Genomic DNA, 15,597 nt, shown 5'->3' on the forward strand with positions numbered 1-15,597 from the left:
AGCACGTTTTAAATGCCTTAACCCGTGTAGGTACAACGCCAATGGAGTGACCATGTGCTGATACTAATAATGTTAATGATTTTTATTTTTTTTACAGAAAGTGAACTGATGCAGCATTGTATATTTATACATATTGTATGTACAGATTAAATATGTATAGTCCCACATGGGGACGAGTACTCAGCTAATAAAATGTCTGACACCAAGGGCATAATCTGCCAGAAAATAGCTACGTTCTCCCTGCCACCTATGCCCCTTCCTTTTTCTTTGCCCCCTCTTCCTCGCCTCAGGCCCTGAAAACATCCCACACCCAGGATATCCCGCACCCCGACCCATGATCTTACCTGCTGGTCGGTGTTTTCTCCTCTAGCTTCCCCGCTCCCACGTTGTCTGCACCGCACCCCTGTCCTCCATAGCATAGGCAAGGGAATTGTCCCTTTTCTATGTATTCAGGTGGTGGCCTTTTTTTCTTTTTACAGGAGATTAGGCATGCGCAATCTGCAAGGACCCCATCTTCGTTAAATAAAAATATATATATATATATTATTCGCACCCTGCAGGGAGACCCAGGGTGTGAACAAATAGCTTTCACCTCCAACAGTCAGGGGTGTTCTCTCAGGCTTATCTAGACTCGGGTTGGCCAGCCATTACCGGCTCTGTACAACCTGAACGCTGGGGTGTTACCTTTAGTATTCAAAGTTCATCCATAAAACAAACATCTCATCATTGTATCACACCAAGTAGCATTTAATTTCCTAAAAGAAACGTCTGCTAAATCCACATTCTCTTGATGCCTTGTTTTCTGTTCATCACAAAGGCAGACTAAATTAATTTGTTCATATGTGTGCATTCTTCTTCATCGCAAGAACCAGTTATATCAGCCTAAACAAATATTTCTATATATTCACATTATATGTGCAAAAAGCCCATATGCTTGCGATCAACCATGATGATGTTGGCTTTGAAGAAGCAATATGACTGCATTGTAAGTTGCATAAAGTCCATGCCACAAATTCAACTTCAGGATGGCCGACTACTATCCATTTTCTGTTACAAACAGGCTGTTTGTGTTTTGTTTTCCAGTGTAAATCAAGTAATGGTTGTCTCAGGTCACCGCCGACATGGAGAGAAAACCGATTGCAAGCAGCTGAAGGCAGCCTGGAGGGAAAAAATGTAGAAGCTTTTGGAGTCCGATCCCTTGAACACCATGTTGCGAATTTGACATTTTTGGAAAGCAAATAGGAGGTCCGGCAAAAAAAATTTAAACTCAGACAATTCTCTGAAGAAGTATGGACTAAATAGTTTCACCCTTGCTCTTCTGCAGCAGGGTGAAACCAGACTACATTACAGACGACGGCTACGCTCTCTCCCGTCTACTCGACGTCATGATAGGGAAAAGTAACCCTCGCAACATCAGTCAGGTTTAAATTGCTGTGTTTTTGAAATGTGTGCACCTCTGTCTCGCATTGTCTATCAAGAGCACGTTCTTGAATGTCTTAATGAACGTTTCAACCCAAAGATGCTGCTACAGTATTTGTCACGTCAAAGAAAAAAACTGGATTATCTGAGTAAGCTATACATGTCACAAGCTGGTGTATTTATGTGTATATTCACCTGTATCAGGAAGCAACTTATTTTGGAAAGGGGTTATTAATAGTGGGCATATGTGTACAATATGTTTGCATTGCAGTCCTGTAGAGTTTCCATATGAAAAACTTCCCATTTTCTTAATCACACTCAAGATTGGACAGATTTGGGGGAAATGCATCAACGTCTAGTTTTAAAAAAAAATTATTTACATGAAGCGGGTTCACTACAGACTGGATTTTAATTGCTTTTAAGTTATTCTTCTAAAGTGGATGGCTGATGCGCACACAGATTTCTTTATTTTCTGAACTCTTGATAAAGTAGGATTTGAAGTGCATGTAAAAACTACTGAAATGACTCTTCATTTTAGAAGGTACACCATATTTAAGTTTCATGGAGAGGTAGTTTTTTTACATTAACATTTACAATGTAAGATTATATTTTTCAAATAAAAAAAATCTAATTACCTTTCATTTGATGTCATGTCTGTAATATATGAACTCCAACCCTCCCCGCATATCAAGGTAAACAGAATTTCTTCTGAAATGTTTTATCGCTTTTTTGGAAAATGCAATTTCGATGCACGCAAATACAGTTGTCTTTCACATTAATGGCACCCGATAAGCAAGTGCGAAAACATTTTCTCTGTGCAATAACCTGTATATCTCTGTGCCAAAACGATCCAAAAATGGCAAGAGGATGTATGCAAAAATGACTGTGATTCTATGTATGAATGGCATTTATATAGCACTAGCTGGGGCAACCGGGCTGCCCGTGTCCTCATCGAGTGGTGTCTCATGTGCCCTGGAGAATCATGCTCTTTTCGGCAAGTTTTGCTTCAGTTTGCTCTGTTGTCTCATGTGGCCTGGAGGATGTTGCTCTTGTCCTCATGTCAGCAAGTCCTGCTTCAGTTTGCTCTGGCATCTCATTTGCCCTGGAGGAAGTTGCTCTTGTACTCTGGTCGGCAAGTCGTGCTGCTGTTTGTTGTTGCGGTTCAGAAGCGCTTGATATTGATTTTCGCTTTGCATCAGGTGGAGCTTTTCCAAGTGAGGATCGTTTTTTGTGTGGCATGTTTGTCACTCCATGGCTTCAGCACATTTGAGAAAATGTCCAAGAAAGATTGATTGAGCTCTCTTCTTGTAAACTGTAACCTTGCCATTTCCCATATTTGGAGTGGCATGATAAAAAATGTTATGTTCTTTTGTTTTTTAATTCTCTTTAAAAATGCTTTAATAAACACTTTCAAACTGTATATACAGTAGTAATACATTTCAAAGGAATAACCAACACATCGAACCTTTTGCTTCAGATACTTTTCCAAATGTTGCCTCCTTCAAGTACCTACTGTAGTGAATCGGGGTGAGCATCGGTAAATGAGGGTGTCTACGGAGTGACGTTTTTGCATCCAAACAGACTACAATCTTGCCCCAGACAAATGAGGAATCCATGTAAAATGGGGTAGACATGGGTTCAACAGTGTGGATTCGTATAGACCTGACAAACACACACACACAATATATAAAGATAAACCTAGCTAAGAAGCGGCATTGGGGCCGTAAAAAGGTAAATGAATGTTTTTAAGAGCAATCACACATTGTGACATTCTTCTAGGCAGATGGGCAGGGCGTGTGATTTGAGGTCCCTGGAACCCTCTTAACAGCAGGGTCCCCAGTTCTTTCACAACCATTTTTTAAAATGTATTTATTGGGTTTTTATAATGCACCTATACACAAGTGTTTAACGTTGCAAAAAGACAGGAGAGGGGTAGGGGGGAAACAGGTATGACAAAACAAAAACGGTCCTACTTGACCTTGTGACATTCGGATTGCGCAAGTGCAGTAAAAGAAGTGCGGGGGGGGCAGAGGGTTAAGCGAGTGCCAGGGGAGGCCAGATGGACAGAGCCTGAGGAGAGAGACTGCAGGGGCCGAAGGTCCACGTGCTAAATATGAGGAACAGGGCTGGAAGGGCTCAGGGGGTGCAGGCCCAGCCAGGCTAGTGCAGGTGGAGGGAGCCCAGAAGGACAGTGCAGGTTGGGGGACAGAGGAGACCAGGTGCAGTGGTAGACTAGTCAGGGAGGGCCTGGTGCCCTGTAAGAAGCTGAAGGAACCAGGCTGCCAGTCAAGGGGCAGAGGGAGGACATGAGCAGGGGAGAGGGAAGGAGGAAGAAAAAGGGAGTGTCTTGAGAAGCTTCGAGACTTAGAGATCTGGCTCAAGACTGATAGGGGCAGGGAGGCCACTCCAGAGGGAGGCATCTGCAGAGCAAATCTACCCCCCTCCACACTCTCGGCTTGGAGAAGCGTCTGATCTGCAGAGTGATGGAGCTAGAAGACCGAAGGGTTCTAGCAGGGAGGTATTTAGGGAGAGAGTTTTGGATGTAGTGGGGTCCCAGCCCCCAGAAAGCCTTGTGGATGATGCAGAGGGTTTTGAACTTGATCCTCACAGCAACCAGGAGCCTGTGGAGATATTCTAGAGCTCAGGAAATGCAGTCCCTGGACTTGAGGCCAAGGATAAGTCTTGTGGTCCTATTCTGGATTAGTTGAAGGGGGCGAACGGAGGAGTTGGGTAGGTTGAGGAAGAGGCTGTTACAGTAGTCCAGCCTGAAGAGGGCCAGAGCTCTGGAGACATTGATTTTCTGGGGGAAAAGGAGAATGCCTCTGAGTAGGTGCAGCTGAAAGTGGGCCTTCTTGGTAAGGTCTGTGATGTGAGGCGGGAAGGACAGAGAGAGTCAAAGATGACAGCAAGTTTTTTTGCCTCACAGGAGGGTTAGGGGAGGGGGGCCCAAGGAGCAAGCAGTGCACCCTGCCTGAATAGCAGACAGTGCAAAATGAGAGAGGAGGAGGAGGAGGAGGAGGCGGCGGCACAGGAGGGAAGCTTGAAGGAGAGATGTGTATCGTCCGCATAACAATGGAAGTTAGGAGACAAGGCAGAGATCAAATGGGCTAGGGGGGCAAGGTAGATGTTGAAACCAAGACAAGAGAATAGATTCCTGAGGGACACCACAGGTGGAGAGTGAGATGGAGGAGAGAAAAGGGCCCAGTTGAACCTGGGAAGGTCGATCAGAGAGGAAGGAGGTCAGCCAGTCCAGAGCTAGGTCTGTGATGCCAATGGTATCACAGAGCCGATTTATAAAGGTTGCATTTGTTGATCATATCAAAGGCAGAGGAAAGGAAGAGAACAGAAGGAGAGTTGGAACAGAGAAGAGAGAGCAAGCCTTCATGGGTGTTCAGGAGTGCAGTTTCCATGCCTCTGGCAGCTCTGAAGCCGGACTGGTGGTCATGGAGACAACCAACAGATTCAGTGTGGTAGATAAGGTGGGAGATGGCCAGCTTCTCCAAGAGTTTGCCCAGGAAGGGTCTAATAGAGATAGTACGGTAGCTAGCCAGACAGGAAGGGTTGGCAAAAGGCTTTTTGAGGAGAGGGTGCAAAAGGGAGTGCTTGAGGAGTCAGGAGAAGGATCCATGAATAGTGTTGGAGTGTTTCAGCTGTCCAGTGGGATATTGATCCATAGGGACTAATGTACTCTTAGTCCCTAGTCCCCTTCCCTCCATACGTTATGGATATCCCCGCCAGGTTGTCCGGAACAGAGCCATTTGCAATGCAAATAGAGTACTTCCCCTTTAAATGTAAAGGCTCACAGAGGCACATTTGCATGGGCATGGAATGCTCCACTAGTCCCGTCCTGCCAGTCAGTTCCCTTTTCTTGCATATCAGAGTTGGTAGCCCTTACCCTATTCGGGGCTGGTGGGTGTATCATATGGAGGAAAGAGGACCAAGGAGACTAGGCGTACAGGCAGGAACATTTCCTTACCTCACCCCCTTTCCTCCATAGTGTATGGGTGATTACAAATCAATAAGCACACCTGGTAGGAGGATCTGTAACGCTTCTTAAAAGAAAATATTCTTCAATGCTTCCACCCCAAAGGTGGCATTCGAACAAGAATTTGCATAAATGCAATAATGTCTACAAAAGACAGATCGAGTCAGACATTGCTGATAATGTCCCAGCTAACAGGACATTGAAATGCAACAGCAGTGGCCTTTGCTCTAACTGAATGTACATAGAATGTGGGAGGTGAGACTCTTGTTCTGGACTTAGTACATTTCCAGAACACCTGCCACTACCCACCTAGCGATAGTCTTTGGAACCTTGACCTCCTAGTCTGGAAGCTTCTCAAGACCCTCCTTTTTTCTTCCTCCTTCCGTCTCCCCTGCTCATGTAATGCATCTGACTTTCAAGTTTTTTTGTCCATGACAAGCATAACTTCAGAGCTCTTCTGACAGAGGCAATGTAAAACCCTATCAGCTTCCGAATGTGGATTTTGCGGGGAGGAAGAGAAGAGTGTCAGTAACACTACTTCCTGATTCATATGGAAAGTTTGGACTACGTTCAGAAGAAATAAGGGATGTGTGCACAACATGGCACACTTTGGGAAAGGTTCTGTTATGTAGCTGCCAGGGCCTCTATCTCACAGGATGAAGTCAGGGCAACCAATAGCACCGTCTTCCAGGTGATTAGTTTGTGATTTTGATCACTGCCATGGACTAATAGTGAAGTCAGGCCAACCAATAGAACCGTCTTTTGATCACTGCCATGGACTAATAGTTTATGGGCCGGGGCCGACGGGGCCACATTTAACAGGCTGCCAAGATATTCAAGGTACTTTATCTCCAATTGTTTGGCCAAAGAGAACACCATACACCCGGAATGACTGTATGCCCCAATGGATGCTACGTAAGTCGGGCATGTGTCCATCTGAACCCTTGACTGGGCCAGATGCACAGAGAAAAAGAGCCCGTTATTCAGGGAGCATGACTGCAGATGGATCCCTTTCTCAACAGCCCAATGGCAGAACCAAGATCATTTGCTCCTGCAAGGACTACGACTTGAAGCTTCCATGGCTTTGCTGAATAAGCTGATTTATCCTCTGACAGTTTCAGATGACTATAGTGAATTGCTCCGTATCTGACTGCTAATGCAAGAGATTAGAGGAAGGATGCAAAACTTCAACAATAGCAAGTTTTGAGACGGGTGCATGAGGACCAGGCCCAGAGCCGCCAGTTGCTTCAGATCTGAAACCCAATTCCTTGCCGGCTAGCCAGCACCAGGACACAGTGATAAACGTGCTTCATTTCAATAATCTGAACCGGCTCATCACTCTCTGAATGGGAGGTGTCTCAGGGAAAACGGGGGTTCCTGGGATTCCAGTCCTCTTGGAACACATCCCCCAAGGAACCACATCTTCAACCCCCCTGAACGCACGCACCTTCCCACCCCCCACCATACCTCTCCTACGAGGCTAACTAGGGACATTTGGTATTGTATTCCATGGCAAACAGATTAATTTCCTTGACATCTGAGTAAAGAGGTCCTCAACTGCTTTGAGACTGTTCCCTTTCGTATTTGGCCCAATATAGACTGCTCAGCATGTCTGCGTTTGCATTGATATCGCCCTTAGTGCTATCCCCCCGAGCAATAGCCCACTCCTATGGATTGACCGCCAATAGGCAAAGGACTGTTTGTTTATAGAACACGCAGATTTGTCTGTTCTGATCAGCAAACCTCTGCACCGAATGAGGAGAAATAATTTAAGAGTTCCAGGAAACGTATGCACATCCTGACCACAGGCCAAGCACTGAATGCTCTTCCTTTGAGGCCCTCCAGCTCTTCACAGAGGAGTCTGTAGACACCACCAATGGGTGGGTGAATGTAAACATGGAAGTTACATTGCCTTGTCCGGCCACAAAGAATATCCTCTTTCAGAGAGGGGAAATTGCCACCCTTTCCGACTGAACACCCGTCACCCAGTTCCAAATGTAGCCCAGAAGCTGAATATGGTAATTTTTAAGCTGGCCAAGGGACTGAAATGCATGTCACCAGAAGCCCATGCAGATACTGAAACCACCAAGTTCTAGTGTGGTCTCTGCTCAACCAATGGTTGACTGCATCTAAGATGTCCTTCACTTTCTTCTGAGTCCCATCTGAAGTCAACGAAGGTCAGTTTCTTAGTAAAGGACAGCACCGAGGAATGTTCTTTTTTTGGGGGTTGACCTAAAAGCAGAGATCAAACAGGGTCTGCAAAGTCTGTGTGGCCTCCCCTGGAAACCTGGTTCTGAGTAGCCAGATTTCCAGTTGTAGGTCAATATGCCGGCCCCTGCCTCTTAGCTATGTGCGCCTGCTACAATAATAATTATTATAATAATAATGTAGTTCTTATATAGAGTGGCACACCCATAGGTCTCAGACCGCTGAAAATAGCAGAAGACATTATTATCCAACAGATTGGTACTCAATTTATGGACCTCAGAAGGATGAAAGGCTGAGTTGACCCTGCTGGGATTCGAACCTGCCAGAGCACGCTGCACACTATATCAGTGGCGAGCGCTTAGCTCACTCTATCTGACCGGCTATCAGGGTCGGATTGGCCCCTCGGCCTTTCGGCCCGTGGCTGGGCCGAAATCGTCTCCGTGGAGTGGGGGCCGGTTTCTGGCCATGCCTGGGCCGGATTGGAAGAAAAAAAAAAATAGAAAAAAAAATATTTATTTTTTCCCATTTTTTTTTTTCTTTTCAAAAAGCCTTTCTTCCTTCTTAGGTCGATAAATGAGTACCAACACAGGTTGGGTGATATTGTATGCAAATGTGTTCTATAAAAAAAGAGCTTAAGCGTAAGTGCCATACAATGACATTATCATTTGGCCTTGGACGTCTGCTTGGAATCACAGTAATTTAGTGTACTTAGGAACAATGCTATTTGATGCCACTTCCTGTTTTGTCAAGGGATGAAAGGTCACGTTTCATCGCTTTCAGGGATGTCACTTTGGGATGGGGTCAAATGACATCACTTCTGGTGATGTCATCAGAGATCAAGGGTGGTGAGGTGAGGGGTGGGCCACTTTTTTGAGGCGAGGGGTGGGCCACTTTTGTTTGGGTGACCGTGCCTATTTCTTGTCCCAGTCCAACCCTGCCGGCTATGGTGTTCATTATCTTGGTGAAGACCAGTGGGGCCAAATGGAAGCACTCTGTAGCAAATGTGTCTTACGCTCACTGAGAAAGGTACGAATTGGCTGAGGTTCCATATTTGAATATGTAGGCATGTGCCCTTCGAATCCAGAGCACAAAGCCAGTCCCCCGCACAGAAGTAATCCACAATCTGGGCCCTGTACAAAAGATTTACCAGCTCGCTAAGGGAGTATGGCCAAAGTCTTTGTCATCTGTGAACTTGTCTTTTCATGAAGTTTGTTATCGGTAGATTAATGGAACCATTTGAGGCCTCAAAAGGTAAATCCAGGATCCACTCCTAGGCATCAATTGTAAACCTGGGTGAGGGCATTCAGAGGATGAACTAATGCTTACACCCACACAGATGCAGTACATATGTGGTTGAGAAAGGAGACAAACAAGTCATGTGCCACAAGTTTTAGCCTCTGACAAACCAGCCTTAAATGCAGCCTACCTCTTTTTTGAAGTTAAGAAGGAAGTCTGCAATTTCTTGACACAACTTCGAATTGGGCACAGCCACAATAGCATTAGCATTTGCTTTCCTCAATTTAACGGTATACCCAGAATAGACCAGACGTCTGCAACCTTTTGGCTCTCCAGATGTTTTGTACTACAACTTCCACCAGCTGTAGCAAGCTTAGTCAATGGTGAGGGATCATGGGATTTATAGTCCGGTATATCTATAGAGCCGCAGGTAACAGATCCCTCGAATAGCTCTAAGATCTTGTGTCCTTTGCTTAGCACCAAAGCGTAAGATGACATGCCTCAAAATGAGGGCTTAGCATAGAGCAGGGCCGCAGCTACAGATGTCGACTGTGGCAGATGAAGTGAAGATAGACTATGTCCCTCAGAGTCCTACTGACGTTACCTAGCTTGACCCAAGGAGTCTGCTTCACCTAAAAGAACCACTTCTCTGAATAATGCAGGGAAATGGTAAAAGTTAGCTAAGAGGTACACCATGGCATATCACCTGCAGTCCACTTGAGTCTGGGGAAAAATCGTGCCTGTGCATCTTTGGCAGCAAGCCAATTGAATCAGAGGATCCCATGCATCTACACATCTCTGTTGCCACCTCAGACACCGAGGGCTCACATGAGGATGGCGCTTCCGCGTCTCTTGCACAGGGAATTCAGCTTTCCCTCCTAATCGCCATTTTGTCAGAGGTAGGCCGGACCTTAGCAGAGGCGGCATGCAGGTAAGCTTGGTCTAGAACAGGTCCTTCGGGACACTTGAGTTGGTGCCCAGTACTGTTGGGGACCGCAGGGTGAACTGTGGGAGGTTTTATGCCTTTGGATCGAGGTCCGATCGTCGTTGTGTAAAAGTGCCTCCCCTACCCACAGCTGCAGGCCCACTAACAGACCTCGAAAAAGCACCTTGGGCATTGGTTTAGTACTGAAGCCCACCAGCCCTTCTGATACAAATTGCCCATACAGTTTGGAGGAAAGGGGACTGGGCATAAAGTATGCAGAGTAGATAGTCTCATTCTATTGGATGACAAGGATTGCTGTCTAGCAACAGAGGTTGGCCTCTAGGCTTTGTGTGTGGAAATCATTTAAAAGGAGTTGTGGAGTCTGAATGTGTGACATGCCATTTATATAAGTGCTAAGGCACTGGTTGGTCTTTATCAGCACAACAGTAATGTCTCTATGTGGCATCTTACAATAAAAAAAGGGAAAGGTGTGATCCATTCAATCCTGCTGGAGAAGGGCGTGACACTCCAGGAGCAGGCATGGGGACAGTACTAGGTCAAGCACTTTGTTCTTGAAGTGCCCGGGTTCTGTGATGTGGAGTTTAATGCCCGTAGTCTCAAGGAAGTCTTAGGAGGGTTTCCCTTTTGAGGTTTAAATGGCTGATATCTAGTTTGAATTGCACACCGATGCTGATATCAGGTCAGTAATGTCTTCCAAAAAGAACCTGTGGCTGCACTTAGAGGACAATACATGAGACTGAATCCTGCAGGGCATGTCATTTTATGGATGACAGAGAGGCCAACCCTGACCCTTTGCCCACATGTACAATGCTGTAAACTGTTGGGAAGGAGAGGGAGTCTCCCCCCCAGGCGATACTAAACAAGAACTAGACGCTAATTGAGCACATCTAGGGAGCAGGGGGGAGGATGGTGCACATATAGGGAGGTGCGCGCGATCACCTTAGTGCATGCATTATAAGCTATATGGTAGATGAGGGTGTGTACGCCATCTTGGCAAGTGGCAGCCATTTTAGAAGTTAAACAAAAGTGCAGCAAGCAGTATTTTGTGCTTAAGTATTATGCCCCTTGCATGAGCGACAACACTACTCCCGCCCTCACCAGGTCTGAGAGATCCACAACCACCTCCATTGTTCAGAAAGTTACAGGTCCTCTCACATTGGGAAGATTGCGCCCTGCAAGGTCATGAGAAGGGAGTCGAGCGCATCTTAGCAGTATCATTCCACAAAGCAGATAGCAAGGCCCTCCCGCTTATTGCCTGGCATCCCATATGGAGAAGGCTCTACAACTATATGCCTCTGCCAATATGTGTAGTAAAATTGTACTATGTAAGTTGACGTCACTAGTGACGCTGTGTGCTTATAATGTACCGCGCATGGCAACGAAGCCCAGAAAGTTCTGCGGCAGCAGATTTCTTTGCTGATTCATTCCTATTTTTTTAAAAAAATAAATACTTGTTATCCTTGCAATAGTGTCTTGGCCTTTTTCCCCTACTAGGCTGTATTTTTCTGGTGTGAGCGTACAGGGGCGTGCCTTCATTTGGTGGCCCCAACATGATCTCAGCGACCCCTGCACTCACTAATGCTACCAGGCCGCTTCTCTGAGGGTGCCGCGCCCCCCTGCTGTGACCAGTCCCATAACGCGTAAATCCCAGAGGTTTGCAGTAGCCGTCTTTGCAAAATTCCTGTCTGCTCTTTGAAGCGGGGCGTGGCTCCGGAGTGTGTGCATGCTAGTGTTGGAACCCTGTGATGGAGGAGTTTGGGTGAACACGCTTATGTGAGTATACCCTTGCAAGGGATGACAAGTAGGGGAAGGGTATTTGGGGAAGAGTGTGGGTTATGAACAAGTGGAGAACAAGATTGGTTGTGTAGTGCAAGTGTGTTTTTGTTTTTTATTATTACTGAATCTTTAAGGAGTACATTAAAAAAAGTGAGGGGAGATGATGGTACCACTTTTATTGTGTTATAGAAGAAAAGGGAAATAAATAGGAACCCTGCTTAATTAGTGGGCTCGGGAACAGTAGTGGTTGTTATTTTAGCTTATTGTTTTTGTGTTTGTTATCGCGTAGGGTGGAGGCCGGGGGAGTGGCATTGTGTATATAGCAATGTGTTTTGAGTGCGAGAGTGGGTGCGTGTGAGGATGGAGGGGAAGTAACAAGGGCTGGGGGGGAAACAAACTTATTTTTTGTTTGTGATTTTTGCAGTGTGCACAGCACGCAATTAGAAGCATAGAGATGCCTTACAGCACGTATACCGCTGCAATGGGAGGAGAGACGCCTTTAGAGTACATGTACAAGACCTTGCACTTGTACCGGGGAAAGATCAAGAAGTATCACAAACAGTGGGTGACAAACACGAGGGGGGATGCCACACTCCAGGCCAGAGCAAGGCAGCCATAATAAAGGAATACTGGAACACATGACCGCATTCCTAGCAGAAAAATATAAGGGTAAACAGTTGCAGAACAGGAAGGAGATTCTAGACTTAGGGAAGATGATCGAGGATGTGGAAGACTCTGATGACGGAGCTTCACAGAACACCCATGAAGGGGGCAAGCAAGCAGAGGTGGGTGGGACACGGACAGAGTGCAAAGGGGTATATCTATTTGCAGCATCCCAGTGAAAGGGTACAGTAACACAACCTATGTTTCCACCAGGGCAACGGTCTCGCCGCCCCCATATATACCCACTCCAATGATCGCTCTGCCGTAAGACTGTGCAAGACGGAGGGAATTAGCAGAGGCGCTCGAGTCAGCACGAGCAGAACTAGAGCGACTGCAAACAGAACAGAGTGAGGCAAAAGGGAGCAGCCTGGACAAGTATCTTAACCTTGAGAATGGCCGAGGACAAATTGTGTGGGTCCAGGCTATGAACTTGGTCTTTGAGGCATTCAGTTTGTTAATTTTGAGCCGTCCTAGAATCTATTTACAGAAGACATGTGCAGCATTCTTTATTAGCTGGAAGCAGGTGGATTATAAACTGAGTATTGTCAATGTACTTGAAGAATAGCATATCAGGTATTTCCAAAAGCCTCAAGAGACCATACATATTCAACTATAACTAAGATAGGCTGCCTGCTTTTGTGCGTTGGAAAATCTCTCGGCCAAGCCAAAATCTTCATGCCTTGTCAACAGGATTGCATGGAAAACTGCATCAAAGGCCACTGAGTAAGATCAGGGTACCAAAAATGCCACCATACATCGGAGCATAGATTATCCATCCACAACCAACTCTGTCCCTTGAATGCAGAGGAAAACCTTGCTAGCATGTAGCATAAAACTGTTCTCAAAGTAAGTCTGCAGTTCAACTCCCAAAATACACCCCAACATTTGGCCAGATAAGGAAGGTTAGAGATTGGTGTAGAATTTCACGTTGGGGTCACCCTAGGGAAATTGCCTATTTATAATAAAAAATAGATCAGAATAGATCTCAAATAAGCACCAGAATAACCTTGTCGGGAAATAGGACAAGTCAATTAATCAGTAATATTTTTCCACATTTTACGACGTGTTGCTACTATAATCAATAACCCACTTTGGATTCTTTTAAAGAGGGGAAGTGTTAAGGATTCTAGGAGTTGAAGGGCAGATGGAAAATTACTTGGAAAAAAAGAGAGGTGTGTAAATACGTCAACAAAAACTATGAAACGGACCACTCTTAGATTAGAAATGTAATTTGTTTAAAAGAATCTTTATGAAAATGTACGTACAAATTGAGAAATGCAAAATTGCTATTTTCTAAACATCTCAGTTGACCACCACCCAACTTCCTTCTTGGAAGTTGCTAACTTAACACAATTTAGCTTTCCTGTATGGATGAGCATCCATTGCATTATGAATCCGATTTTGTAACATCCTTGGAAAAATCCATATACAATGTTTATTTTGATTCACTGTTCTGAGCAGCACGCCGCTTAAGCAACACGTCTTCATATTCCGTTTGTGAAAGAAGTCCTGTGGTTACATTCTTGCTTTCTTCAAACTTGGGCAAAACAACAGCAATGTAGCCTTCAGTGGAGGGCTAAAAAAAAAAAATGCAGAATTTAGTACAGGATTATTCAGTGCCAGGAGTAAGCCGTAGATCAACAATGCTTAAATCAAATCCTGTTTAACTTTTTTAATTGTGTATTTTCTGTTTATGTGCAACACTGACGCTAACGAATGGTTTGTGATTTTCTTTAACACACTTTCAACTAATTGTCTCAATTTTCATTAACCATTGTTTCAGATTTCCTGTACTGAAACATCAATCAGTATCAACTCACTTGGCGGACCTATTTGAGCAAACAGGGCCGCTTTGGTTTATTCTTACAATATTTACTTGTTAAACAACCCTCTGCTACATGTTTATCGGCATAGCACCAGGGAGGGAAGAGCACATTTTAGTGTTTCTATAAAAAGATTAACATTCTGTGTATTATCCTGGCATCAAGTGGTTCTATTTGGAATTTTAAATAGTTTTTGTCCATGTAAACTGTAGGCATCAATTATGTCTGTAATGAGACTTGCTTTGAATATTGATTGGAAAGCTACGATGTGGCAATCCTTCCCACCACATTTGCACTATTTTTACCATCTGGTTTAAAGCAGATGTGTTGGCTTAGGTATGCCGGAGGTCTGAGGGTTACTACAAGCTTACCCATTCAGCTCCCAGGGCCCAGCAACCCTCTCCCAGTAACAAACGAAGGACTCCGTCAAGGGCAAGTTAGAACTGTCGTTTATAACTGGAATCATACAGGACATTCAAACATTTCCAGAATTACACCTCCCAAGCCCATGTCGGGCCGTTTTGTTATGCCTTGCGTCACAACATGGGTCCTTCCCTGAAAAACCTATCGACTTTTTGGCTAGGTGATTGAGTGGTATCCCTGATCGATAACAGCTATAGATCTTAGTTGATTGGCCCTCAGATGTCAGGTGGCTAGCCTGCCCCAAGAAACTATCTATTACAGTGTTGCTTGTTCGCAGGATTACCATTAGCCCTTGTCCTCTGCCATCCACCCTTGAATTTCTGTCCCCTTTTTGGCTGGAACTGGTCTCCCCAGGCCTGGGACCCATCTCTGTTGTCAGCGCTTTGTGCACCTCTTCAAGGTGATGAGAATGACTATGTGTTCCCAATGTAACTGTTAGCAATACCACTTTTGCCTGTGAGAGTGCCCTCAACGTTGTTAAAAAGTCCATGTTTCACTTTGTGTCTGTGTTGTTGAGAAAAGTTTGTCTTCCAACCGCGGGTGAATTACCATTGTCTAGCTTGGCTGCATCACGTGGTTGAGGACCACGAAATCAAGCTCTTCTGGTATGCAATTTATGAGGATTTATTCAGTTTTTCTGCAGATGGTCCCTTGTCGTTTCAGGCTTGGAATGTGGTGCTTGTCTCTGACCTTGGATGCAAGCCCTGGCCTGCTGTTCTATGCAGCCTGGTTATGCTTTCCCTCATCTCTCCTGCGGCTTGCGGCCCCATGTGATGCTTATTATGCTTATACTATGATGTATACATATCTATACCGTGCTATGTGCTCCATAGGTTAGCTGTGTTTGCTCCTTTCAGGCTCCTTGTGATCCTGTAGTTCCACAGGGTTAGATTGCTCTGCATCTCTTTGTTGCCTTGCGTTCAGCGTTTCTGCACTTAGCTAATGAGGAATATAATAAAAGCTTTTGACAGTATGTATATGTATCTGTCCTCTATCTAGAGAACCGTTTAAGCATGTTCTTGGTGTGTTCATGTGTGTATTTGTGTAACTTTGTGCATGGCTGCGAAGTGTACTTCGTGACTATGTCGTGGTGTCACTAGTGACATCAGCACAGTGAT

At 45.1% G+C, this 15,597-nt stretch overlaps 2 protein-coding genes across 3 annotated transcripts in view; one reads left to right on the forward strand and one right to left on the reverse strand.

The window, feature by feature from the left end:
- CTNNAL1 (catenin alpha like 1) overlaps nucleotides 1–2,060 on the forward strand; it is a 989,054-nt gene extending 986,994 nt beyond the window's left edge. For both annotated transcript variants that reach the window (XM_069620628.1, XM_069620627.1), the window contains exon 19: nucleotides 1,084–2,060. In XM_069620628.1, the coding sequence (XP_069476729.1) occupies nucleotides 1,084–1,242 (159 nt within the window). In that variant the 3' untranslated portion in view covers nucleotides 1,243–2,060. The remainder of the gene's footprint in view (nucleotides 1–1,083) is intronic.
- An 11,386-nt stretch (nucleotides 2,061–13,446) lies between these two features.
- Nucleotides 13,447–15,597, reverse strand: part of ABITRAM (actin binding transcription modulator) — a 279,066-nt gene continuing 276,915 nt past the window's right edge. Inside the window, exon 6 of the mRNA XM_069620629.1 lies at nucleotides 13,447–13,809. Within this exon, the coding sequence (XP_069476730.1) occupies nucleotides 13,669–13,809 (141 nt within the window). The 3' untranslated portion in view covers nucleotides 13,447–13,668. The remainder of the gene's footprint in view (nucleotides 13,810–15,597) is intronic.

The sequence above is a fragment of the Ambystoma mexicanum genome, chromosome 5q (genome assembly GCF_040938575.1).
Source record: "Ambystoma mexicanum isolate Mex_15411 chromosome 5q, UKY_AmexF1_1, whole genome shotgun sequence".
In the NCBI taxonomy this organism is placed as follows: Eukaryota; Metazoa; Chordata; class Amphibia; order Caudata; family Ambystomatidae; genus Ambystoma; species Ambystoma mexicanum.